This window comes from Myotis myotis, unplaced genomic scaffold (genome assembly GCF_014108235.1).
Source record: "Myotis myotis isolate mMyoMyo1 unplaced genomic scaffold, mMyoMyo1.p scaffold_m19_p_9, whole genome shotgun sequence".
Taxonomy (NCBI): domain Eukaryota; kingdom Metazoa; phylum Chordata; class Mammalia; order Chiroptera; family Vespertilionidae; genus Myotis; species Myotis myotis.
The window spans coordinates 58,880,984-58,908,639 of record NW_023416401.1 but is presented as its reverse complement, the minus strand read 5'-3'; the positions used below and the strand labels follow the sequence as shown (position 1 = coordinate 58,908,639).

The window sequence follows — 27,656 nt, the reverse complement described above, 5'->3', positions numbered from 1 at the left end:
GGTGTCATTGCACATGCACTGCTGTTTTCCTATAGAAGAGTTAAGAGGAGCCCTGGCAGGTGTGGCTCAGTTCCTTGGGCATCAATCCATTCCCAGTCAGGGCATATGATCCGGTTACAGACTCAATCCCCAGTAGGGGGAGTGCAGGAGGCAGCCAATGTTTCTCTCCTCTCCCTTCCTCTCTAAAAATCAATAAATTGTTCTTTTAAAAAAAATGAATGAAAGAAAGAATGAAAAGGAAAGTTAACTATTTCTTGTTGCTATCAAAATTTTTCTTTTATATGGTCCACTTCACTCATTTATGTTACCTGCCTGGATCCTGTTGATTTTTGAGTTTGCAACCCCCAATGTAGAGGAAAGAGGACTGGACCCTGAGTCCTGGTACCTATTCTGCCTCAGTCTACCATGTGACCTTAAGCACAAAAAGTGGCCTCTTGGATCTCTTTCGAGCTAGGAGACTAAATTGGATATTCTTTGAAAAATTCTAACATCCTTGAGGGCTTGAGGTATTGCAGTATGCTAGTACTCTGTACCCTTCCCCTCCCAAACAGCCAGGGGGCCCAGCCCGGTATGTATGTCAGAGAAAGAAGACACTGGAAGGAGTAAGGTGCCTATATTAATAATGTATAACTTGAGCCCAGAGCCAGGGAGACGAATGTACACTGTGTGTGTGTGTGTGTGTGTGTGTGTGTGTGTGTAATTAGAAATGGGCTCAAATAAGCTATTCTTGTATAGGTTTGTGCTTATCTATTCCTGTGTACTTTCTATGTACCAGGCTCTATTTTAGGTGCTAGGGGTTAGCAATGAACAAGACAGACAAGGTCTCTGTTGTAATGGAGTTTATATTCTAGTGAAAGACACAGATAATATTCAAGTAAATAAAATACATGAGATAATTTCAAATAATGGGAAGTTTCATGAAAAAAATATAACAACGATTTGATAGAGAGTTTCTGGAGGGGCAAGCTGTGCACATAGGTGGGTGTATAAATGTGGTACGTGTATTTGCAGAAGGACCCATGTTTGGCTCCTGGATCCATATATTTATGCTTATTTGTGTCTATGTATGTAAATAGGCAGATTTTATGCCTATAATATTTTGTATGTTATATGTAATACGCATTTCAGTGTACACAGGTGAGCTGGTATATTGGTATACATGTGGAAACATATGTGCATGGGTATGTGGTATGTTCTGCATTTAGCCTTAACTGGAGAGGTTCTGAAGTTCCTATGGCACGTCAGTGGGCCAGTTAAGGAAATGGCTTTTTTGCCTTTGGCATTCAGGGCCATTTGCCAGCTTCTTCTCTCCTTGTTTCTTCCTACATTAGAAAGCTCTCTCTGCCTGGCTCCTCTCAGCCCTAGGGGGGCTAAGCCAAGGAAAGGATAGTAACTTACTCAGTAAGCCAGGAAGTGGAAAGAGGCTGATAATCTTCTGTGTAACCTCTAAAGGCCTGGCTTCTTGCTAGCCCCTGTCCTTTTCACTGTGAGGGGAAAGAGTCTGGACTTGAAATCAGAAGACCTGAGGATCTATTCTTGGCTCTGCCATTTATGATTGTGTGACCTTGGCCAAGCTATTACCTCTCTCTGGATTTCAGTTACCATCTTCATAAGTACTCTAGATAGTGTAGTATTTAGGGAGAGCTATGCGGTGCTGGTGCCTGAAGGAGGAGGGAAGGTATTCTGAGCAGGGACAATGGTATGATCAAAAGTGTGGAGGTGGGCCTTGTGTGTGTTTAAGGGAAGCCAAGAGAAATCCACTTAGAATAAAATTCAAACTTCTTACCATTGCCTACAAGGCCCTACATGATCTGGTGCTGTCTACTTCTCATTTTTACCCTCCTTGTTCCCTATACTTAAGCTAAACTGGCTTCCTTTCTGTTCTTTGAAATGGCCAAGCTCTTTACCACCTCAGTGCCTTTCCAAATTTCAATGTTCTGTCTGCCTGGGGCACTCTTCCCAAGAATTCACATAGTTGCCTACTTCTCATTACTTAGGTCTTAGCTCAAATATCACCTCCCCAGGGAGAGGCCTTCCTTGACCATCTAAATTTAGAGTATCATCCTCTAATGTTTATCAATATTTAAAATGCACATATCCTTTGACCCAAGAATTTTTACTTCTAGTAATTCACCCTACAGATATATTTGCAAGTGAATAAAATAACACATGAATAAAGATATTAATTGAAGCATTTATTTGTTAAATAAATTATGGTACATATAAACAGTAGAATATTATGCAGATGACAAAGAAAATTAAACAGCACAATAAGTCTTGATGGAGAATGATATCAATGTATATTAAGTTTTTTAAAAAATAAGATTATTGAGCTCTATACTTAAGATTTATTGGATTTATAGTATACTCATAAAAATAAGACACAGAATAATGTGTACTGTATGCTATCATTGTATAGAAAACAGTGACTATATATAAACATAAATACATGTATTTATGCTTGTCTGATAGGCCTGTCCTGTGGTTATAGCAGCTCTTTCCCACGTCTACCCATACTGTGCTTAGTTGGGATCTATAGGGTGCTTACTTTTCTTTTGAACAGCATTAAAATTCAGTTTTTTAAACTTTTAAAATTTCCATCTTCAGTGATATCCCAAGGACTTTATGAAAGATGCTAAAAGTGTAGACTTCTTCCAAAGTGATTATCTTGATCACTCCACATTAATTCAGTTTCCCTATCTATACCTTGCATCCTACAAGGAGTGGCCTTGTCTGCATATTGACTATTTCTGGAAACTTATACAACATAGGGTAACAGTTGTTGCTAGTAGGCAGGGTGATTGGGGGTGGCGGGGAGGGAATTTCTCGTCACATATCTTTTTATGCAGTAACATTTGTATTTATTACTTACTCGAAAAATAAAATTGAAAAAGAAAAACCACTGAGGGGGAATATTCTTGTAGCTAAATATTCACATATAATCATGAAAGTTCCTTAAAATGTCTTTTAAAAAAGTATTTCTCCTCAAGTAATGGTTATCATAATCTGAAATTATCTTGGTTGTATTTGTTACTTGTGTATTTCTTCCACTATCGTTGGAATATAAGCTCCATGTTGTCAGGGATCTTGCTTCTCTTGTTCATCAGTGCCTTATTTCTATACATGTATATAGTACATAGTATTTATTGAATAAGCAAATGAACAAATGAAGGACTATCAAAGAAAACCAGGTGAAGTCTAGGGAAGACTGGGAAGCGAGGCTGAGGAGGGCAGAAATCAGCTGATGGAGACTGGTGATTCTCAAACTTTAAATTTATATCACAATCACCTAGTGATTCTTTATAACAGCTTGTAATAAAGTAGTAGATTTTTGAATCCTGTGATTCTGATTCATTAGGTTTTAGTAGGGGCTCAGGAATCTACATTTTAACACGTTTCCCTAGGTGACTTGGGTGCAAGTGATCTGGAGACCCCACTTTACATCTGTGATATAATTTCTCCTTAATACATCCCTAGGATAGAATATAAAGGACCATCATCTCATTTTATCAACCTAAATGAGGCTGAGAGATTAACAATACATTTTTCCAATGACAGAGCTTGTGTATAAAGTACACTTTGAAAGGGCAAAGTATCTGAACAGTCAGTTTAAGGTAAAATTGTGGATGGCTCACCCTCACAGGACATTCACAGGCCTTGGTGTTACTGAATGGATTTCACGTTCCTATTTTTTTGTTTGCAGAAGAGATTATACTCCCTAATGACTGGTTCTTTCTGATTTATCTCAGGGAGGGCAATGAGCCAGAGGAGACTACCCAAATCACATATCATGAACTTCTGGTCCAAGTGTGCCAGTTCAGCAATGTTCTCCGAAAACAGGGTGAGTGGGAAGGTGGGGGGAAGGGACTGGAGGGTCTGGCTTTGGGGTATCTGAGGACTTGGGGGAAGTAGATAAGGATGGGAGGAATCAGGTAATGGGAATAGAAGAGGTGATCTGGGGTGGTGGTGGTAGTGGTAGCTGGATGAGAGGGATTGAGTAGCAGCAAGAAAGATCCATGGTCCATGGTCTGTGTCCTTTTCCTGCAGGCATCCGGAAGGGTGACCGAGTGGCCATCTACATGCCCATGATACCAAAGCTTGTGGTAGCAATGCTGGCATGTGCTCGCCTTGGGGCTCTCCACTCCATTGTGGTAGGAATTTGTGCTGGAAAGGGGGGCTGGTTGGGGATGGGGCTCTGGAGATGTAGGGTGGGCCTGGATGATGGAGGATTTTAAGAATCAGACTAAGGAGTTTAAAATGTTTTTGTTATAGTTTCCCTATCAGTTATCCAGTTTCTTCTAGGATCCTGACTTAGAGACTCTAAAGGTTTTATGCATGACTCCTTTCCTTGTTCACTTATCCCTGGGTCCCCCTTTCCCTCAGTCTTTCTTCCCTTCCCTAGTTTGCAGGCTTTTCTGCAGAGTCTCTGTGTGAGCGGATCCTGGATGCCAGTTGCAGCCTCCTCATCACTGCAGGTGACTAATTTTCACCCCTTCTCCAGAAGCCCTGTACCCCAAGTCTTTGTTACAATCAGCTGGTTGAGCTTTGGACTGCTCAATGTAGAGCAAGCATGTCAAACTCAAAGGCTAACACGGGCCAAATAAACAAGGTTTAAGTTTATGTGGGCCACACAAAAAATAAAAGCTTCAATTTTCATAGAAACTCAGGTTTATTTCGATAGAGACATGCTGAATTCAAAGGGCTGAAATAAATGAGTAATCGTTAACATAAAATAATAGAACATTTTAATAAAAATTAATGTTTTTTCTTGAACATTAACTACCAGACATTGAATAACTGCACAAATTAATAAGCATAATGCAAATAAACCTATTTTTCTTGTTCTCCCAAAGCAAAATATTTCCTGTTGCGCACACCAACCAAGTCAGTCAAAGACTAATGATGTGGCAATTGGTTGCTAAAATATTCGCTGCTAGTATTAGTAGAGAGAAATGGTGCGCCTGCGTGTAAGGCACATAAGGGAAATGAATACAATATGATTATAGTAATCAGTCATTAGCGAACATTGTAGTTCGTTATTAATAATTATGTATAACAGGATATTGTAAAAATTGTTATGAAATTTTTATTAAAATGTTTCTTACATACCATTATATTGGCTAGGCCACAAAAATATTCGTTGTGGGCCGCATGCGGCCCAAGGGCAGCAAGTTTGACATGCTTGATGTAGAGGGTAGGGACTGCCTACTCTTTAGCTCCTGGTTCTACCTCAGCCAACCCTCTATCAGCTCAAATCAGCGGGAAGAACCAGAGTTAAGAGGCAACTCAGGAAGGACTCTGTGAACACTGTGCATTATGGATAAGGGGTGAGGAGTATGGTGCCTTCCTAAGGCCTGGAATGTCTGTTGCTCCCCAAAGATGCCTTCTACAGGGGGGAAAAACTTGTGAAACTGAAGGAACTGGCTGATGAGGCTCTGGAGAAGTGTCGGGAGAAGTAAGTGAGTTTGGCCAGTTGGCTATTACTTTGGTCAATTTGGATTTTCCCCAGTGCCATCTTTCCTTTGTCTCTCTTACCCTGATGGACCTGGGTGGGCCCTACCAAATTCTCTTTTGAGCCTACCATCCTACCACTTCAGCCTTTTCTTTTCTCCAGGGGTTTCCCCGTGAGATGCTGCATTGTGGTCAAGCACCTGAGGAGGTCAGAGCTGGGAACAGGTGACTCTCTCAGTCAGTCCCCCCCAATTAAGAGGCCATGTCCGGATGTGCAGGTGAGTCTGGCACTGCTATGCCCTCTCATGGGCTCCAATTGGCTCCCTTTTCCTGCCCATGAAGTTCCTGATGTCCTTCTTTACTTCCTCATTATAATGCTTGCATCTGAGAGCCATCCTAGAAATGTATCCTTGGCAGGACTAGCTGGGAGCTGAGGACTTTGAACTTGAAAATAGTTAGGGAGCCCTTTGCAACTTGGGACCTTTGCATGAGATATTGTGAAGGAGACTTCCATGCAGGTTGGCATGAGGGACACTCAGGGCTTGGACTTGGGTTAGAAATGGGCTGACTTGGGTGACTAAATATAATCATCTTGATTACTGGTCTGTGGCTTGGTTTGGGTTCCTGTGGGGTCCCACTATGGAAGGATCAAGATCTGGCTCTCAAGATATGGCTCTTATTAGAAAAGAAGGCAGTCAGAGGTTTTGGGCGCCCTTCCCTCTTACCCTTCCCTCTCACTTCACTATACTTGGACCCTGCTCACTATGCTTTCCGTGGGCTCTTAACAGGGTAAGCGGAAAGAAAAACCCAAGTGCATCCTACCCCAGGTATCCACCTCTGCACTGCCTTGGGCACTGCTTTCCTGCGTGCTTGCTGTGTGTCCATTGCTTTTTGTCTGTTTGCCCCATTGAGGTGTCTGCCAGACCTAACCCTTTTCTCCCTATCCCTGGGTCCTTTGACGTTTAAGTCACTTGGAAGTGTTGTAAAATCAAGTGCCTGTTGCTACCTCTCTGAACTGACATAGAGCATGGATCTCAGGAAAGTAGCAACAGACAACTCATTTTTCTCCTGCAGCTCAGGACTTTTGTGGGAGAGAGGATCAAGTAACCTGTCAGAAAGTTTATACTGTGCACTTAGTTGGGGCAGAGCCAGAAAGACAGGAGGAGGAGGAGGTAGAGGAGGTATAGATCTTAACCTTGGGAATTCACCATCAAGCTGGGGAGTTTGATATGTATTACAAATGAAAGCCTAAGTTTTTTATAGGACAGCAGAGAAGATTCCTAAATATGTTTATATACTACTTTGGGATTTACAAATTGCACATATACTCTGATGTAATTAAGTACTTAATTGAACAAAAGTTACATTGTAGGTAGTTCTAGGAAGGGAAATTCCTAAGTGGGGAGTCAAAGCAGATTAGTATAGAGGAGAGAGTGGGTTTGGAGTCCAGAGACCAATTTTTAGCTGTATGACTTTGAATAAGTTGCCTCTGCTCTCTGGGCTTCAGTTCCCTCATCAGGATTGGAAAGATGATAGTACATGCTTAAAAGGAAACCACTTTCCTTAATAAAACAAAGGAGAAAACCCACAATTCTTCCGAGTTTTACCATCCTCATAGGGTATCTTACTCTTAAATCTGCTATGATTATAACTTCTTAGGCTAATGGTAAAAATAATCCCCCTTTTCTCTATTCTCATTAGCGTGGTAGAGAACCATCTGATTCCCAGGGGACACTGTGTTCTTTTTTTATTTTTTAAATATATTTTTATTGATTTCAGAGAGGAAGGGAGAGGGAGAGAAGATAGAAACATCAATGATGAGTGAGAATCATTGATCGGCTGCCCCCTGCACGCCCCCTACTGGGGATCAAGCCTGCAATCTGGGCATGTGCCCTTGACGGGAATCAAACCCAGGACCCTTTAGTCCGCAGACCGACGCTCTATCCACTGAGCCAAACCAGCCAGGATGACACTGTGTTCTTTTAAAACTCAGGCAGGGGCCTTGCCAGTGTGGCTCAGAGGTTGAACGTCTACCTATGAACCAGGAGATCATGGTTTGCTTTCTGGTCAGAACACATGCCTGGGCCCCCAATAGGCATCATGCAGGAAGCAGCCAATCAATGATTCTCTCTCATTATTAATGTTTCTGTCTCCCTCTCCCTTCCTCTCTGAAATAAATTAAAACAAACAAACAAAAACCCCACCAAAAACAAACAAACAAAAACTTCAGGCAGGGACCTACTAGTAAGATTTTTTCTCTTGAAGGAGGTAACAAATTTGGTGATTATACTATAGGCTCTGGAGACAGACTCCTTGGGTTCAAATCCTGGTTCTATCACCTGCTGTTATGGGAGCTTGGGCAAGTTGCATAAGCTCTCTTGCCTCACTTTTCCCATCTGTAAAGGTGTTCAGGACATAGTAACTACTCCATAAATGTTAGCTTTTATTAATAGCTTTGAACATAGATACACTGGCATTTCTAAGAGGGAAACCAGAAAAGAAAGAAACTCTTATAATTCTTTTTTTTTAAAAATATATTTTATTGATTTTTTACAGAGAGGAAGGGAGAGGGATGAAGAGTTAGAAACATCAATGAGAGAGAAACATCGACGAGCTGCCTCCTGCACACCCCCTACTGGGGATGTGCCGGCAACCAAGGTACATGCCCTTGACCGGAATTGAACCTGGGACCTTTCAGTCCTCAGGCCGACGCTCTATCCACTGAGCCAAACCGGTTTGGCTCTTATAATTCTTTAATACCAGAGACCTTCAGGCCACAGACTCCTGGATTTTTGTTTCTTGGAGGTAAAGACAACCAGTTACCAAAAAAACCAAAGACCATAAAAATGGGCTTACTGAGAACTGCAGTCAAAGCTGCAGAATTCTTGGCAGAGCTCCAACCCCTTTCAAGGGAGGGCCTGCACAATTTGTATGTTCCCTCCTCAACTATGTCACCTTCAAACTTCCTCATGTTTCTCTCACACCTGGCAGCTTCCCTCCCTGAAACTATCCTGGTCCAAGGACAAAGGCCAACTAACTCCTCAATTTGTATTGCAGAAAATTCAAACTTTTTCCTGGTTCAAAGCTCTGGGCCCTTATAGGCACACACACCTAAAACACAACCAATGTCTGCAGCACTAATTGAACTCACCCTACATCCTGGTGCAGATTATCAGCTCCACACCTGAAGCATGCCTCCCTCACCTTCTTACTCACATATTCACAAAGGAAGCAGTTTTATAAGATTATAAGTCCTCTCATTGCCACAGTGTAACTTACCCTTACATCGATGTGAGAGAAACACATTCTGCAGCTTACATGTACCTGGTGCCTTTTTTCTGACAATTCACATCAGTATTGTAGACCAGCACCACTTGCCCAAAGCACTGACACACTTCTGCTTAAATACATTAATGACCTCATCTAAAGTAGATTGTTTGCAAGAAAAAAAGTGTTCATGTGATAAGGTATGTGTAGATCCATATGGCTATTCCACTAAAAAATAAGAGTGTGTTGCCCTAGCCAGTTTGGCTCAGTGGATAGAGCGTTGGCCTGCGGGCCAAAGGTTCCTGGGATCAATCTGGTCAAGGGCATGTACGTTGGTTACAGGCTCCTCCTTGGCCTGGGCCCTAGTCAGAGCTTGTGCAAGAGGCAATCGATGTGTTTCTCTCACATCGATGTTTCTCTCACATCGATGTTTCTCTCTATCTTTCTCTCTCTCTTCTACTCTCCCTAAAAATCAATGGAAAAATATCCTCAGGTGAGGATTAACAAAAATAAAAAATAGGGAGTGTTTTTGAGCTCAATGGTAGCTTTTCTCTCCTCTTTTTCTTCTTAAAATTTTAATGGTGCCTCATTTGGCCTGGGCTTGTCATTCTTATGATGCTTATGTGCCAGAAACTTCAATTTCTGTAAACTAAGGGGCAGATAGTAAGGGGAGTGGTTGGAGATTCATTTTATAATTCATCAAAATATGTCTAACACTTGGGGGGTTTTAAACAAAACTAGAGGCCTGATGCACAAAATTCATGCAAGGGGCTCAGCCCTCACAGCACCTCGCAGCCCTAGCTTCGTCCGGAAGGTCGTCCGGATGGTCGTTCTGCTGTTGGTCTAATTAGCATATTAGCTTTTTATTATATAGGATATGCACATACCAGATTATCATATAGACATACAGCAGGAGTAAGATGTTTCTATTACAGTATCATGTCTACCTGCCAGCCAGGGCCATTGAACATAGAGGCTAATGAATATGAAAGGGCTTTGTGACAACTAAAGCAAACCCCAAACAGTTCCTATCATCATACCCTTAAATTCATCTTCCAGAGGAGGTCAGTGGAACTGAACTAAGTTCTGTCTTTCTTGATATTTATTAGTCTTCCCCACCCCCCAGGATAAACCAAGACTTGATGTTTACTAGGTAATACCTTTCTCTTTTGATGTTCCCCAAATCCTGAGAGACCACTGGGGCAAGAATGACTATCTTCATTTTATTTTTATTTTTGTTTATTCTCACCCAAGGATATTTTCCATTGATTTTTAGAGAGAGTGGAAGGGAGGGGGAGAGACAGAAAAAGAAATATCAATGTGAGAGAAGCATATCAACTGGTCACTTCCTGCATGCACCCCCAGGACCGGGGATCAAGCCTGCAACCGAGGTTCGTGCCCTTGATTGGAATTGAACCCAGGACATTCAGTCTGCACTCTATTTACTGAGCCAAACTGGCTAGGGCAACTATCTTCATTTTAAAAAGGAGTGACAAGGTAAAGTTACTTGTGTAAGGTCATATATAGCTAGAAGTGGCAGAACTGGAATTGAAATCCAGTGCAATTTTTGGACAAATTCAGGGAATCCAACTTCACTCAGCAAAGAACAGACTCAGAAAACTAGTTGTTCAAATAAATGATATAACCAGAAAAATAAAGCAGTTTCAAGCAGAGATTAGAAAAAGTTAAGGATGACAGATCCAGAAATAGTTATCAAAGGCACTCCAGTATAGGAGGACATCCCTTCACTAGAAGTCCACCTTGGTCCTTCTCCACCAACTTAAAGCAAGGCTTCTTGATGAATGGAACCTCAAGCAAATGTCTTTATGGAAAACTTATTGGTAGCAGTGATATAAAGGGGCAGAGCAAGGGTAGGAACCTCCAAGTGGAGAATGAAGTCTGGATATGCAGGAAAAGGCACTTGGACCAAGATCTATTGACTTCTTTCACTACTAACTAACAGAACCAGATGCCTGCCTCGCCTGTAGGCTCTGGCTAATTTTGCATTTCTGAATTGTGTGGTGTTTGCATCCCTGCCAATGAGCTACTATTCTCATAAGTACATATGTGTGTATGCAGGTCTGTGTGTGCATATTCATCCAACAAAAATTTATTGAGTGCCTTTTGAGAACCAGGCATTTTGCTAGGTGTTGGGACATGGGGGAAAAAAGACATGCCACTGCCTTCATAGAGGTCACTAGTGTAATCAAGCAAACAACTAAATAAAATAACTGGAAATATGTGCTGTGTGGGAAAGAAATATGGTGCTGTGATAAAGAATACTGGCAGGGGATGATGATGGGGTGGAAATCTACCAGATACTGTTCAGGAAAAGCCTGTCTCTCTGCTCCATTCCACCCTCCCAGGGCCCTTCCTCCTTCCCAGCACCCCACCTGCCAGTCCCACTCTGGTCTTTCCAGGTGCCATTTATCTCCTGTCCCCATTTGGCACTGTTCAAAGTTCTTTCCTGTCCTTTCCTGTCTTCCTTCTGCAGATATCCTGGAATGAGGGGGTTGACTTGTGGTGGCATGAACTCATACACGAGGCAGAGGATGAGTGTGAGCCTGAGTGGTGTGATGCCGAGGACCCGCTCTTCATCCTGTACACCAGTGGCTCCACAGGCAAACCCAAGGCAAGTGTGCGTGTGTGTGCGTGTGCGTGTGTATAGCATGTAATGACATAAATTTTACTCTACGACCCTGAGTTTCAGAAATGTCACATTACCTTTTTTTAAAATATATTTTTATTGATTTCAGAGAGGAAGGGAGAGGGGGAGAGAGAGATAGAAACAGCGATAATGAGAGAGAATCATTGATTGGCTGCCTCCTGCATGCCCCACACTGGGGATCAAGCTCACAACCCGGGCATGTGCCCTGACTGGGAGTCGAACCGTGACCTCCTGGTTCATAAGTCAGTGCTCAACCACTGAGCCACGCCGGCCGGGCTCATATTACCTTTTCTAAATCAAATTTAGACAATTGTGAGGCCTAGGATGAGATAATTCAAGTGGGGGCTTTCATAATGCCAAAAAGAGGAGAAAAGGATCAGTCCATGTGATTTATATTGATGTTTCTTGCCCATGCCTACATGGTTTGGTTGAAGGAGAGCTGCCTTGTCTACTCAAGGTCACAGGTAGGCACAGGGATCTCTCTTGGGCTCCTAGACTACAGCTCTTAGAGTTCAGTTTCTTCAACATGCCACACTTTAACATCTAGTTCCTCCCAGAGCACAATAAGAGCCAAAAAATATTTAAGAAAACCCTGTTCCATTGACTTGAAAGATACGTTACTCTGCCTTCCACCTACCCCATCCCTAAATTCTTTGGAATATCCCTTAATGGCCTTTAGAAACACAATTTTGGCCTCTCTTTCCTAGGGATGGGATATTGTTGGAGTAAGAGAATAAGATTGTCTCTTCCGCCAAAACCGGTTTGGCTCAGTGGATAGAGCGTCGGCCTGCGGACTGAAAGGTCCCAGGTTCAATTCCGGTTAAGGGCATGTACCTGGGTTGTGGGCACATCCCTAGTGGGAGATGTGCAGGAGGCAGCTGATCGATGTTTCTCTCTCATCGATGTTTCTAGCTCTCTATCTCTCTTCCTTCCTCTCTGTAAAAAATCAATAAAATATATTTAAAAAAAAAAAAAAATATGTAATTATTAAAAAAAAAAAAAAAAAAATTGTCTCTTCCCCCCACCACACACACACTTTCATTTTGTCAATGGGTAAATTGAGTGTGTGTGCACAAATGCACAACAGAGACACTATTGTGTACTCAGAGTGTTCATATGTCAGAGTGATGTGGGTAGCTCAGAAATACCATTTTAGGGTGTGGGTGTGAATGATGGACTGAATGTATATGTGTGTGAAGTGTGATATGGGAACATGGAGAAAAGGAGATAGAAGAGATGGATGCTGTGAAAGAGGTGCTGGCAGAGCCAAAATCTTTGAGGAGGATATTCCTCTAGCTCTGCCCAGCCAGCCTATATTTGGTGGTCAGTGGGGGTGAACCCAAGCCCCATCCTGAGGCCCTATTCTCCCCGCAGGGTGTGGTACACACAGTTGGAGGCTACATGCTCTATGTGGCCACAACCTTCAAGTACGTGTTTGACTTCCATTCAGAGGATGTGTTCTGGTGCACAGCAGACATTGGCTGGATCACTGGCCATTCCTATGTCACCTATGGACCAATGGCTAACGGTGCCACCAGTGTTTTGGTGAGAGGGGAGCTGGGACCCATGGCTACCTGGCCTACTTAGGGGTGGACGAGATGATCCTGGGTGACTGCCTCCAAGGGCTACTTGGTCTAGAGGAAGTAGGACTTACACAGTTCTTACTCAGTTCTGAGGGGATTATGAATCCTAAGTGGGAAGTTCTCTTGGCTTATCTGGTAAAGGAGTGAAGGCACGGGTTTGTCAGAAAGAGCAAAATACTGAGTCTGAGGGTATGGTAGCGGGGTGGAGGAGACTATTGGGAAGGACCAGGAATGACCAGTCTTCACTGGGGTTAGTTTGAGGGGATCCCCACATACCCGGACGTGAGCCGCATGTGGAGTATTGTGGACAAGTACAAGGTGACCAAGTTCTACACAGCACCTACAGCTATCCGCCTGCTCATGAAGTTTGGAGATAAGCCTGTCACCAAGTGAGACCCCTCCCCAGCTGCTGCCCCATGGGTGTCCCTCAGAGTTGGGTACTGGCCTTTGTGCACAGTCTTTTCCATGCCACTGTTCCAGCTCTCTGATCTGGAATGGGGGTTGGGGGGGGGGGCACAGGTGGCAGGAGAACATGGGTATGTCTTCTGATTCCCAGTGGTACTTAGAGCCTAACTCTCTCCCCACTCCCTGCCCAAGGCATAGCCGGGCATCCTTACAGGTATTAGGCACAGTAGGAGAACCCATCAACCCTGAGGCCTGGTTGTGGTACCACCAGGTAGTAGGTGCCCAACGCTGCCCTATTGTGGACACCTTCTGGCAGACAGAGACAGTGAGTAAAGGGTCCAGAAGGTTGGGGCTCAGGGATAATATGGGAAGACTTACTCAAACCCCTGATCTCTGACTTCTACAGGGTGGCCATATGCTGACCCCCCTCCCTGGTGCAACACCCATGAAGCCTGGTTCAGCTGTGAGTGAGGCTCCTTTGGCTGGTCCTGGCTAAACAGGGGTAGAATCTTGGGGCGTTTGGCCTAGGTAGAGGGTGGAGGACTGGACTGAGATGTGTGATGAATTTGGGGCTCTGCCTCTCCTTGGGAGAGGTAGAGTTGAGTCAGAGTTGCCTCATTTCTCTCCTTGGGTCTCTTGTTTGCTTCCAGACCTTTCCATTTTTTGGTGTAGCTCCTGCAATCCTGAATGAGTCTGGGGAAGAGTTGGAAGGTGAAGCGGAAGGCTATCTGGTGAGGCCCTGGCCCTTTGTGGTCTCTGAGGAGGAGTTGGGGGATAGGGTCCACCAAGGGGTACCTTACTTTGCTTAAAAGTTTATAACCTAATCTCTTCTGGTAGCTGCTGTGATTAAAATTCCAAACTTGAAGGTTTATCCTTTGTAGAGACCCTGCAGGGAATCGTTCTGGATATTTTGCCTGCCTCTCTGACTTTTGGCCCATGAGACTTCTAAGGGCTCTGTTCCAAGATCCCTAATGGTGCCTTTTTGGGTCTGGAAGACTTAGTACCAACTTTTCCTTTAATAAACAATTCTAATGTGAAAGGAGGCTTTATAACATAGTGGGAAATCATATAGGCTCCAGAATCAACCTGCCTGAGTTCAAATCCTGGCTCTGCCTCTTTTATGACCTCAGAAGAGGTCACAGAAGTTAAGTTGCCTAACCCCCTGAACCTAAATTTTCTCATTTGTAAAACAGGATTCTAATGGTACCATTGTCTTCTATAGTTGCTGGATTGATTAAATTAGATAACCCATGTGAAGAGTTTAGCACAGAACCTAACAGTCAGTGCTAGATAAATTTTAGCTGTTGTGATTTGTATTATTACTTATATTGTCAGCCCTGAATCTCCATCCCACTTCACTTTTATTAAGAACAAGGTAGTAACAAGGGCAGCACTTGAATCTAGGTCTTCTGCCTCTTAGCCATCATCTCATCCATCTGCTGCCACAGGATGTTATTGATTGGGGCAATAATTTACTCATATGTGGGTCCCACATTTTTATACGACTGTTTTCATTTGCATCAAACTGGACCTGCTTTCCTGAGGGATTACCCAAAAGGACACTCAAATTTATTAAGTGCTTATTATAAATGGAACATCTGCTATCAATTTAATCTTCAGATTATTTTCTCTGATTTACAGATGAGGATCCTGAAGCTCAGATAGGGAAAGTTACTTACTCAAGGTCACACAGCTAGTAAGTGGCATAGTTGGGATTCCAAGCCTGGATTGTCTATCTCTAAAGCCTGTATTTTGTCTTACATCTCAGGAATGGCATTCAGGCCATTTCTCCTTATATTTGGCAAAACTTTGATTGTCTTTCAGTGAGACAGTGTAACAGATCTGATCACTGTGCCTTCCTCACTCCCCAGGTGTTCAAGCAGCCCTGGCCAGGGATCATGCGCACCGTCTATGGGAATCATGAACGCTTTGAGACCACCTACTTTAAGAAGTTCCCTGGGTACTATGTGACAGGAGATGGTGAGCCTTGGCTTTCCCCTACCTACACTTCCTATCAAGACATATACTTTTCCCTTTCATTTTCAGGAAGAATTGGCTAAGGGTGAAGAAACAGAGTGAGAGAGAAATGTGTCCAATGTGTCAGTGTCTAATACTGAGGCAGAGCTACAGAGCCTGTAAGAGCTGGGATGAGTACTGCAGGATGGGTCTCAGCGTGGTGCCATCTGAGATTTTTTAAAAAATGTATTTTTATTGATTTTTTTACAGAGAGGAAGGGAGAGGGATAGAGAGTTAGAAACATCGATGAGAGAGAAACATCAATCAGCTGCCTCCTGCACACCCCCTACTGGGGATGTGCCCACAACCAAGGTACATGCCCTTGACCGGAATCGAACCTGGGACTCTTCAGTCCGCAGGCCGACACTCTATCCACTGAGCCAAACCGGTTAGGGCGCCATCTGAGATTTGATGTATGAGGAAAGGTTCTTGTTGTCATTACTCCTGTGTTGAAAGAGATGGGGCATGTGAGAGTATTACAATGTCATGTGTGTCCCCATATCTGGAGGCTGTGTTTGCCGAGTCCATCCACCATTTCATTCATCCACAAATATTTATTAAGCATTTACTATGTCCAGGTACTGATCTAAGCACAGGGGATATTACCATGAATAAGATAGGCAAGTTCTCTGCTCTCATGGGGCTTACTTTCTATTAAAGGGATACAGACAGTAAACTTAGCAAACAAGTAAGCTAGCTTTTTTTTTTTCCATTGATTTTTATTTTTTATTGTTTTATTGCTTAAAGTATTACAAAGAGTATTACATATGTCTCCTTTTTTCCCTGCCCTTGACAATCCCCTGGCCTCCCCTACCCCCCAGTGTCTTATGTCCATTGGTTATGCTTATATGCATGCATGCAAGTCCTTCGGTTGATCTCTTACTCTCCCCTCCTGCCCCCCAACCCTCCCCGGCCTTCCTGCTGTAGTTTGATAGTCTGTTTGAGGCTGCTCTGCCTCTGTATCTATTTTTGTTTATAATGGTCTTTATTATCCATAAATGAGTGAGATCATGTGGTATTTTTCCTTCATTGACTGGCTTATTTCACTTAGCATAATGCTCTCCAGTTCCATCCATGCTGTTGCAAATGGTAAGAATTCCTTCTTTTTTACAGCAGCATAGTATTCCATTGTGTAGATGTACCACAGTTTTCTAATCCATTCATTTACTGATGGGCACTTAGGCTGTTTCCAGATCTTAGCTATGGTGAATTGTGCTGCTATGAACATAGGGTTGCATATATCCTTTCTGATTGGTGTTTCTGTTTCTTGGGATATATTCCTAGAATGGGATCACGGGGTCAAATGGGAGTTCCATTTTTAGTTTCTTGAGGAAACTCCATACTGTCTTCCATAGTGTAAGCTAGCTTATTTTAGTGGTAATTGCTATGAAGGAAAAGTGCTCTAAACAGAATAATGGAATAGAGTGTCTGCTGGCATAGTCATATATGGGATGGTGAGAGGCTTCTCTGAACTGACATTTGATCACAGACCTGAAAGGTGAGGAGGAGCCAGGCATGGGAAATCTGGAGTTAGTGTAAGTGTTCTGTGCAGACACATGCTTGAAATATCTGAGGAACAGACTGAAGCATGTGTGGCCAGAGTGTAGTGAGCAAAGAGAACGTTATATGTAGTTGGAGTGGTAGATAATAAAGGGCCTTGTAGACCATGGTGAGGAGTTTGATTTTATCCAATGTACAGTGGGAGACTTTTAGAGGTTTTGAGCAGAGAAGTGATGAGGACTGATTTACTGTTTAGAAAATATTTGTCTAATTTATGGAGAATAAACTTTGGGTGGGTGTACTAGTTATCTATTGTTGTGAAGCAAATTACCCCAAACTTGGCAGTTTAAAAGAACAAATAGCCCTGGCCAGTGTATTTCAGTGGTTAGAGTGTTGGCCCGCACACCAAAGGGTCTTGGGTTTGATTCCGGGTCAAGGGCACGTTCCTGGGTTGAAGGTTCCATCCCTGGCCCAGTCTGGGCACATATGGGAGGCAACCAATTGATGTGTCTCTTTCACATCGATGTTTTTGCCCCACTCCACTTTTCTGAAGAATTGGTGGAGAGAATATCCTCAGGTGAGGATTAAAAACAAATAAACAAACAAAACCCAAACAAATATTATATTATCTTATAAAATTTCAGAGGATCAGCAACACAGTGGCTTAGCTGGTGGTTCTTGTTCAGAGTCTCGTGGGTTACAGTCAAGTTGTTCTGAATGTCTGAAGGACTCACTTCCAAGCCCACTCATGTGGCTGTTGGTGTGAACCCTCAGTTCCTTGCCACTGGGCCTCCCTATAAGCCACTCACGACATGGCAGCTGGCTTCCCCCAGAGCAAATAATCTGAGAGAACACAACCAAGATAGAAGCCACAGTGTCTTCTATAATCTAATCACAGAAATGACATCCCATCACTTCTGCCAAATTATATTGACTACACAGACTAACCCTAGCACAATCAGAAAGGACTACACAGGGGTATGAATGCCAGGAGGTGGAGATCAGTGTGACCACTTTGGAGCCTGGCTACCACAGTAGGCAAGAGTAGAAGCAGAAAGACTTGCTAGGAAGCTAGTGCAGTGGGTGTGGTGGTTTGGTAATGTGGATCATACATCCTACTGTGGGTATTGATTATGTTGTGGATCTCTTTTCTTCCCAGGTTGCCGGCGAGACCAGGATGGCTATTACTGGATCACTGGCAGGATTGATGACATGCTGAATGTATCTGGTGAGGGCCAGGGACCATTCTCCTTTCTCATTAGCCCTGATCTCTCAGCAAGTCCCAGTTAAAAGCCTTTTGAGAACCAGGATGTCCTTTGGCCAAATCATGTTTGGAGTGAAGCATTCAGTTTTGGGCCCAAGTTTTGGAGGAAGAGTGAAAACACTGGAATGTGCCTAGAGGAGGGGAACTGGAATGGTGGGGCAACTGAAACATGCCATGTGAGGAATGAATGAAGGGCTTTTCCCATTTGACTAGACCAGGTCTGTCCTGTTGGCAGATGGAGCAGGGGTAGGGGTAGGGGTACAGGTAGAGGCCGGGATCTCTCATGGCATTTCCTTTCCCTTGACAAGGACACTTGCTGAGCACGGCAGAGGTGGAGTCAGCACTTGTGGAACATAAGGCTATCGCAGAGGCAGCCGTGGTCAGCCACCCTCATCCTGTGAAGGGCGAATGCCTCTACTGCTTTGTCACCCTGTGTGATGGCTATACCTTCAGCTCCACTCTCACCGAGGAGCTCAAGAAGCAGAGTGAGGAGCCTACCTGGGCAGACACTGTGGGGTTTGTCCTGATGTCCCAGTTATCTCAGCAGGTTGTTGAAGGCTGGAGTAAGCTGCTCCCCAAACCGCAAACAGGTCCCAGAGGGCTGATTGCCCTCTTTCCATTCAGTCTCCACTAGGATAATGGCCGGCATTTATAGAATTCTTTCTCTGTACCATCACTGTGCTAAGTGCTTTAAATGCATATAATCGTCCCCAAAATTGATCCAATTGTTACCCTCATTATAAAGACGAAGAAATTGAGGCTCAGAGAAGTTGAATCACTTGCCCAGGGCTACACTGCTAGAAAAGTGGGATTTCAAATCTAGCAAGCTGATTCTAATCTAGAGCCTGCCGGTGGATTAAGATGAGATAGTAAAGAGATAATGTGCCCGCGCTGGTTTGGCTCAGTGGATAGAGTGTCAGCCGGAGGACTAAAGGGTCGCAGGTTCGATTCCAGTCAAGGAACAAAGCTATCTTTACTTTGGTTTTGGGGAGCCTGGCTAATGATACTGAAGAAATGCCTGATGATTTGTTGTTACAGTTAGAGAAAAGATTGGCCCCATTGCCACACCGGATTACATCCAGAATGCACCTGGCTTGCCTAAAACCCGCTCAGGTATGTTCAGAGGCTGGAGGGACTTGGATTGGGATTGAGATTGACTGAGGCCCACTAGTGGTGGAATGTGTGGATGGAAGCCTTTGGCAGGGTTGGAATGGGTCATTGTAGTCACCAGGTAACCAGAAGCCTGTGGTCCCCCAGGGAAAATCATGAGGCGGGTGCTTCGGAAGATCGCTCAGAATGACCATGACCTGGGAGACATATCTACTGTGGCTGACCCATCTGTCATTAGCCAGCTCTTCAGCCACCGCTGCTTGACTGTCCAGTGAACAAGACTGCTCTTTATCCCGGACTCCCCCCTGCTTGCCTTTCCAAAGTTTTGCCCACCCTCCCTGCCCCTATCCAGGAGTGCTAAGGGCCAGGGCTGACCCACACGGAGGACCAGCTTTACCCCTGGGTGGAGGCAACTTTCTGTGACTATCAGAAAGATAGGACAGGACCCAGGTCAGTATCAGGCTACAGTGCTTTCAAAGAGCTCTTGGAGCCCAGAATAGGGTGAAGGTCATGTCCCTAACCCAAACTGAGTGTTCGGAAAGCAAGTGAGGGCCGACTGAAGAAGCAGGTAGGCAGCTCTGTAATCCTGTCAACTCTCAGGAAGCACCAGTACTTATCCTGGGCATGCACTTACCCTGTGTATGAGACCTGGAATAATTATTACTTTTAAAAACACTTTGCTTCTTCTGCTCTGGGTCTTTTGTGCCAGATGGCAGTGCTTGCCTGCCCATTTGCTCCAGGGGCTGTGCAAGCAGGCTGTTTTCAGATGGTTTTCAGATCATTTGCTTCTTTGCAAGAGTAAATGTGTTTTATTCCTAGGGCCAGAGGAACTTGTCTTCCTTGCCCTCTGTTCCCACCCTCATCTGAACACAGTTGTGCCCATGACAGACACTCTCAAATGAAACTCTTTTCTTGCCTTGGTTCTGCTCAAGCCCTGTGGTTGTTGGAATAAAGTCTGTGACCTCAAGAAGGTTGTGACTTGTTTTCTTAGGTATTTTATAGGCTGGATACTTGCTAGCTGCTCTGATCTGCATGAGGATATTAAGGGGAGTGGCTTTTCCCAGGAATACCCCAATATCCTCCTTCTAAAACTTTTGGTTTGGGCAAACTAGGTAGCTCTACACTCATAGGCCCTTTGACAAATTACTGAGCTAAGCAGGAAAACAAATGAAGCCAGTTCATAACTGTGATGTTCCATCATTGTTGCCCTCCCTCCAGCTCCTGCTAGGGCCCCTCTCTTCTCCCTATGACCCCTTGGCAGCACTAGTGAGTGGCTAAGGATTGGAACTTCAGGGCCCTATTCATAGGGTCTGGAGCTAGGGTGACTCTGATTAGAGCCAAGTCACTTCCCCTGCTCTAATCCACCTTAAGTGGGCTGACCCTGATTAAGCTCCTCGTTCCCCTAATTGCACAAACCAAGGAATCACAGAATCAGAAATGTAGTTTTATTTAAGGCAGAGGGAGGGAAAGGCTATGCCCTTCCATCCTCCTCCTACCCCTAAGTTCTATCCCAAGTCAGACACTGGGACCTGCTGAAAAGGCTGAGGGGCTGACAGGAAGGTGGCAGGGTATTGGACTCTTACCTCTGATCAGCTTCCTTTCAGTTGTACCCATACCCCGAGGATTTAGGGGCTTCTAGATCTCACCTAAGGGAAACACAGCTTTCCTGGTCTTCAAGTGGGACGAACCCAGAATTCACCCTTCTCTAGAAGAGACTAGCCCTCCAAAGGTAGGAGGAGAAAAGCACCTGTCAAGAGGACTAGGAGAGGGATGACAAGTATGAGGGGTAGAAGGTCTCTTGAGCGAAGTCTGGGCAGGCCTGGCTGTGCCCTCACACAGGGTATGGGTTGTCCAGAACTGCCACTCCTGCTACCACACCACCATCTGCATGTTCAGTGGCTTTGGTTCGAAGCAGATGTCCCACGTGCTTGTTCATCACAAGTGTCTTTCCCTGCCTATAGAAATGGGAGCAGGAGACACACAACTGTCACCTAGACTCACTCTTCAAACCCATGACCTTCCCTGGTTCCAGCTGAGCAGTACATGAGTCACTGACTATACCCAAGAAAGTGCTAGGATTTTAGAAACAGGTTTGCATCCTAGCTTGGAAAATACTAGCTCTGTGTCTTTGAGCAAGTTACTCAGCTTTTCTAAATATCAATTTCTTCAAATTTAAGTGGGGATAATACCTCTCACTTTACAAGACAGTCATGAGGCTTAAATAAAGCAGGAAAAGCACATAACATGATGCTAGGCTCACATTTCATGTTCTATAGTTATAAATCCCCTTCCCTACTTCCCTCTCAAGATGGCTATGGTGATGGGGAGGGTATGGGATGGTGGAGAGGGTTTGGGAGTGGCAGGCAGAGATGCTGTGAGTGGTGAGAGGGGATGATTATAGAGAGGGCAGGCTCTGGTGGGGAGCACGGCAGGATCTGGTATTCCTATCTTGCCCTGACCTTGGAGTATTTTCTAGGAAGCAGTAAGAGGGACCAGAAACTGTTCCTTATAAATACCCAAGTCTTCCTCTATTCTTTAGTGCTCAAATCCAAATCTAGGGGCCACTCAGATTTTCAAAGCCACTGAGTATCCTCTAGCCGGCCCATTCCACCTTTCCCCAAACCCCAGAAGACTGGGAACTAGACCTAAACTCTCTTCTTCCTTGGGGTCTCCTTCTAGTCCAGGGTTATTTTCTCATCCATATTGATACTACTTGAAATTTCCTTTATAGTTGCAAAACACTTCTCATCTGGGCTTCATTTGATAGCCCTGTTAGGTGGGCAAGTCTTGGGTCCTTGGTTTTATTTGTTAGATAAGGAAATGTAGCTAAGGATAGGCAGAGCTATGACCTGTCCAGTGCTTCCCTCCAGGTTTTCTTGGTCACCCCTCTGGTAAGGAAAAGCCCCTCCGGATTGGCTCACCTGACATAGACCCCGAAGATGCCCAGCTCTGAGATACATTGGACCACTCGGACAGGGCACCCAGGCCGTAGTAGGCAATTCCCAAAAGGCTCAGGCTCAATCTTCTCCATGAGGATGTAGGAGGCTCTCTCCTCGCTGTCTTTCAGCCGCTCCAGGGTCTGCACCATCTCCTCCCCGTATAGGTTGTTACCTGCAATTCCACTGGCCAGTCACCATGGACCCTGTGTCCACCTTTTCCACCCCGTTCCCCCACTTCTGGGGCCGTCTGGGCAATCGGCAGCCTCAGTTCCTGACACCAGCTCACTGAAGCCAGGGCAGGCCTGGCTCCCAAGGAGGAAAGGTCACCTTAACAAAAGAGTCTTGATTCACACAAGTGAACACACCTTCCCCACACCATCCTGCCCTGGTTCTCCTCCTACCTGTCTATAGCTTTTACTTTTCAGCCTCTCTGACTGGCTCCTGCCCCCATTAAATGTTGGGATTTCCAAGGAATTAGTCCCCGATCCTCATTCTCTCCTCCATGTACACATTTTTTTTTTTTTTTTTTTTTAGGAAGATCTCTTCCAAGACTCCATCTATATTCTACAACTTGTTAACTTCCAAATCTTTAACTCAAACTCCCTGCTCTAGACATCACATGAATATCCATTGGGTCCCGAAAACAAACTCAACATATCCAAACAGAATACATTACTTCTGCCTAAACCTGCCCATCTTGGACCTTCCTACTCCCAATCAGGCAAAAGGTATTCCTGAGTCATATTTAACTCCTTCCTCTCCATTACCTCACCCATTCAGACATGTCTCTTCAGTCTGCACCCCACACTGTCACAGTGCTAGCCCAAGCCTCTACATTGTTCTTCTGGACACCTATGCCAGCCTCCTCTCTGGTCTTAAAACTCTAACGACATCCCACTACCCTTAGGAAAAATCCAATTTCCTGCATATAGTAAATGTCATTTATAATTAGGTCCCAAACTACCTTTACCAGCTCAAAACCCTGCCTCCTACTTCCCATGCTGTACTCCAGCCTCACCGTAACTCATTAATCTCTCAACACTCTCATGGACCACTGCTTTTGCTTAAGGTTGCTCCTTCTGTATAGTATGCTCTTTCCCATTTTCCACCTGGGAAACTCCTACCTATCCCCTAAGTCTAAGATCAAAAACCATTTCCTCTCGTTCTGTGAGGCAGAAATGATCCCTGTCTTCAAGAAGTTCACACTAGGCAGGAAGACATCTAAAGTCCTGATGTATCCCCATCCCACTTCTCCACAATCCACCCACAGACACCTCAGACTAAACTTGTCCAAACCCTCAAGTGCTGGTTAATTAGATTCCCCTGTGCTCCAAAGCACTTGTCACAGTCTCCTGGGACACTGTCCAAGGTGAGAGCCTGTGTTAATAGCAAGTGCTGGTCAGCACTGGTGACAGTCTCCTAGCCCCTTTTCCCTGAGCAGCCCAGCAAAGGGGGATCCACATACCTCCACCTTCTCTCTGGGGCTTTAACACAAACCGGTTAGGAGCAGCAAGGGCCTCAGCGATGGCCTGGTCCCCTTCTTCACCCTGGTAGGAGGTAAGAAAGCAGTCACTGGCAGTCTTTGGCCAAAGAGGCAGGAGTGAGGTCCTGCTGGTTGGGCAGAGCAGCATCGGAGGAAGAGCATCAGGGAGAACAGTAAGCCCCTTAGACCGGATGCATGTGGCCCCTCAAAAAGACTCCTGCAGCAGCAAGTACAAGAGAATAAGTTTTCTCTGGCAACAATTCAGGAGTCTGCAGCAGAAGATCTGAAAAGTGGGTACAGATATTCCCTAACCCTTGCTGTCTGCCTCAGCCTTTCCTCCGGTTACCATCCCCATCTCCACCTTTGCTGAGAGAGTTTACAGTGGATTCTAGCTCCTCTTCCCAGGACAGAGCATCACTGACCCAAGTCCAGTCCAGTGCCAGCTCCAGCCTCCCCAACACATTGGGCTCTGGGTCCCTACCACCTAAGAGGCCTGCGGTGGGAGAAATGGGCTGCCTACACACCAGATCCAGTGAGTACAGGCCAGCAAAGGTGGCACGGAGGCGGGCCACAGCCTCAGGCTGGCCAGGGAGCAACACCTCCAGCACGCCCACTCTGCTCAGTTCCTGCTGCACCTTCTTAGTTCCAGCCAGCTGGGTGGCAATATCTGGGCACTTGACAGAACATGACCTCTCCAGCAGCAGGCGTGCTTCCCAGTTCTGCAAAGAGAAAACGAGGAATTCTACTTTATTTCACATCAGCTGTCCATTAAGTGCCAGGTATCGTGCTTTCTATTCTCATTCATTATCCCCAGGTGCCGGGAGCCGGGATGGACCGGCTCCCGGCACCCAGGGTCACTGCAACATCCTTGTGAGGCAGGTGTGTCCCCTTCCAATCTGCAGAATTCTTGCCCTCAGGGAGCTCCCAGTCTAGCTCAATGATACATGACTATGATGAAAATGGAAAACATTAATGTGAGAGACACATTGATCGGTTCAATTGGTTGCCTCTCGCACATGCCTGACTGGGGCCGGGGATCAAACCAGCAACCCAGGTATGTGCCCTTGACCAGGAGTCAAACCTGAGACCCTTCAGTGTGGAGGCCAATGCTCTAACCATCGAGCAACACCATCCAGGGGCTCTCTCCCTGGAATTCTTTTCCAAAGGATGATTGAATCCTTCTCATTCTTAAGTCTGGCCTCAAAGTCATCTTTGCAAATCATCCTATTTAATGTGGGTTTCACCATATTCTCTATTTTTTTCACCCTATTGTTTCATTCAAGGAGTTTTCCCCCAACTAAAAGAAAAGCATTTTTTTCCATTTTTGTTTACTTTCTGGTGTCCATCTGCCTGACCAGATTGTGAGCTCCATGAGGACTGGTCCCTTGTTGTCTTTGTTTCCTGCCGTAGCCCCAGTGTCTAACACAGTTTCCTGCCTGGCACTTTGTAGGTTCTCAATAAGTATCTGTTATTGTTGTTTAATAAGATGAAATCTGAGTGACAGGTAGAGTTAGACAGGTGAGACTTAATAGGGAAGAAGTACTGTAAGTCCTCACTTAACACTGTCGATAGATTCTTAGAAACTGCAACTAAGTGAAACCGATTTTACCATAAGCTAATTGATATAAATAAGAGTTAAGTTCCTATGGCATATTTCTGGTTACAAAAATATCACCAGCCAAAACCGGTTTGGCTCAGTGGATAGAGCGTCGGTCTGTGGACTGAAAGGTCCCCGGTTCGATTCCGGTCAAGGGCATGTACCTGGGTTGCGGGCACATCCCCAGTAGGAGATGTGCAGGAGGCAGCTGATCGATGTTTCTCTCTCATCGATGTTTCTAACTCTCTATCTCTCTCCCTTCCTCTCTGCAAAAAATCAATAAAATATATTTTTTTAAAAAAAATGAACTATGTTAACTCTTTAAAAAAAAAAAAATCACCAAACTTCTAAATAAAGACCCAAACATTTCTATTATTAAAAACTGAAATAAAAGTGAGCTATACACACATTCAAGAAAGATTAATAAAAACAAAATAATGACTTTCCAACCCACTTAGTCCAACCCAGGGTTTCGGGTAGAGGAGCCTATCCCAGCAGCTCAGGGTGCCAGGCAGGAACCAAGCCTGAACATGATACAACCCTCCCCAACACACTCACTAAACTGGGACAATTCAGACAAGCCAGATCACCTAATGTGCACATCTCTGGGACGTGGGAGGAAACGGGAGTACCATGCAGACATGGGGAGAACATGCAAACTCCACAGAGACAGTGGCCCCCGGCCAGGATCAATTTTTCTCCTCATTAACATTATAATGAAACAACACTATTCAAGGACCTGCTGTTCTCAGATTAACAGAATAATATGGGCAAAGGCCTACAGATGGGTAATCACAAGATGAAAAGTCCAGTGTGCCAGTATTTTAGGGTGTGAGAGGCAGGGAAACAGCAGAAGGTCATGCCCACTCTAGTCCCATGCTCAAGAACTGGGGGGGCAGTCTGTCCTTGACCCCAGACCACATCAGACTGCCCACAGGAGGATCAAGGCTATGGTCTGAGAAATAATGCCCTGCCTCCCTAACCTAACCCCACCTTTGCCCATGCTGTTCTTCCTTTGATATAATCATCCATCTGCAGTGGCTGATCTTCACCAATAACCCCAGGCACCTAACTACTAGGCTGGTATTCCAGGCAGAGTTACAGGTGCCCAGAACATCAGAAATAAACCCAGATAAGTACCATTATATTAGAAGCAGGGAAAGCAAAACTCAGAGATGAGCAGGGGCTTGTCCATGGTCCACTAGCAAGTCCTAAGCCTTGCAGACTTATCTCCATGTTCTAAACCTGGTCTGAACTTCTCAGTTCCTTAAAAATGTCCTCCTTATGCACTAATTTCCTTCCTTATTAACTCCACTTCTCTCTTTTTAAAGTTTTATTTGGCTCTTTCCCCCAAACCTCCTGTCCTGGAACATGGATCCATTTTCTAAATGGATAGCTTCTCTCTTCCCTAGTCAGTGAGTTCCCACCATTGCTAACCACAGGCCCTCCTGTAGAGCTGCTCCCTTTACAGCTGGGCCTTAGGGAGAATCCCATATTCAAAGAACAATAGATATAGAAGGAGCTCTCTCAATTTTCTAGTGTAGTTCCCTCAGCTTACTGACCAGAAAGGGTCAGGAACCTACCCATGGGCACACAGAGGCAGAGCCAAAGGCTCATGACCCTTAATGGTATTTCCTAACTTATTGCTTCCTTTACCTTCTCCCCACTGAAAGCAAGGCTTTTTAGCCTTTCCATGCTGTAGATTAGGGGTAGAGGAATGATATACTGGGAATGCCATTGGATTGAGAGTCACAAAGCCTGGGAACTCCTGGTGGGACCTTTGGCAAGCCTTGCATCTCTCCAAACCTTGGTTTCTCCTTTTGTATAATGGGAATACTTATATGCCTCACAGGGTGGTTGTAAGGATTCACTGAAATAATAGATGTGGAAAGTAATTTTGAAACTACATGGTAGGGATAACAAGATAAGGTGATCTCATTACTGTCATTAACAAGAATGGGCAGGTGATATAAACTTTCTGATGCATAAAAGGGAGTGGTAAGAGTTGAGAGGAAGGAAATGGTCAGTGGTGTGGTAAAACTGGTTTGCATCAGCTTGTAAGAGCTGACTGTACCCATCTCTTCCTAACTCTGTGTTTAGAGATGTTAAATTGGGTAGCTTGAAATTGGCCATGATGGGGAGAATTTACACAATACAAATTAGCAAATGCTGCAAATTACTTTCCCTTCAGAAAGATGATTGTTAAACACTACTAGCGTATCCCCAGAAACAGTGTGAATGGCTAAAGCACTGTGGATTCCTGAGGACTCAGATTCTAGAATTCAGTGTTTGTAGAGAGTGAGAGGTAGCAAAAAGCGTATAGGATTGGAGATTCCAGCAGCAAGTTCCCTGAGGAAGTAATGAATCCAAAGC

At 44.7% G+C, this 27,656-nt stretch overlaps 2 protein-coding genes across 7 annotated transcripts in view; one reads left to right on the top strand and one right to left on the bottom strand.

The window, feature by feature from the left end:
• ACSS2 (acyl-CoA synthetase short chain family member 2) overlaps nt 1-20,247 on the top strand; it is a 58,810-nt gene extending 38,563 nt beyond the window's left edge. Inside the window, exons 3-19 of one of the 3 annotated variants that reach the window (XM_036323671.1) lie at nt 3,750-3,841; nt 4,048-4,151; nt 4,403-4,475; nt 5,380-5,455; nt 5,615-5,729; nt 6,240-6,278; nt 11,213-11,350; nt 12,761-12,931; nt 13,225-13,358; nt 13,567-13,699; nt 13,781-13,837; nt 14,025-14,105; nt 15,246-15,354; nt 18,050-18,118; nt 18,463-18,639; nt 19,193-19,267; nt 19,412-20,247. In XM_036323671.1, coding sequence (XP_036179564.1) covers nt 3,750-3,841; nt 4,048-4,151; nt 4,403-4,475; nt 5,380-5,455; nt 5,615-5,729; nt 6,240-6,278; nt 11,213-11,350; nt 12,761-12,931; nt 13,225-13,358; nt 13,567-13,699; nt 13,781-13,837; nt 14,025-14,105; nt 15,246-15,354; nt 18,050-18,118; nt 18,463-18,639; nt 19,193-19,267; nt 19,412-19,539 — 1,771 coding nt within the window. In that variant the 3' untranslated portion in view covers nt 19,540-20,247. The remainder of the gene's footprint in view (nt 1-3,749; nt 3,842-4,047; nt 4,152-4,402; nt 4,476-5,379; nt 5,456-5,614; nt 5,730-6,239; nt 6,279-11,212; nt 11,351-12,760; nt 12,932-13,224; nt 13,359-13,566; nt 13,700-13,780; nt 13,838-14,024; nt 14,106-15,245; nt 15,355-18,049; nt 18,119-18,462; nt 18,640-19,192; nt 19,268-19,411) is intronic. The other 2 variants (XM_036323673.1, XM_036323672.1) reach the window with 2 other exon arrangements.
• A 440-nt stretch (nt 20,248-20,687) lies between these two features.
• The window catches only part of GSS (glutathione synthetase), a 34,879-nt gene continuing 27,910 nt past the window's right edge, over nt 20,688-27,656 (bottom strand). For all 4 annotated transcript variants that reach the window (XM_036323674.1, XM_036323675.1, XM_036323677.1 and 1 more), the window contains 4 exons: nt 24,211-24,405; nt 23,669-23,750; nt 22,186-22,375; nt 20,688-21,219 (listed from right to left, as the gene is read on the bottom strand). In XM_036323674.1, coding sequence (XP_036179567.1) covers nt 21,096-21,219; nt 22,186-22,375; nt 23,669-23,750; nt 24,211-24,405 — 591 coding nt within the window. In that variant the 3' untranslated portion in view covers nt 20,688-21,095. The remainder of the gene's footprint in view (nt 21,220-22,185; nt 22,376-23,668; nt 23,751-24,210; nt 24,406-27,656) is intronic.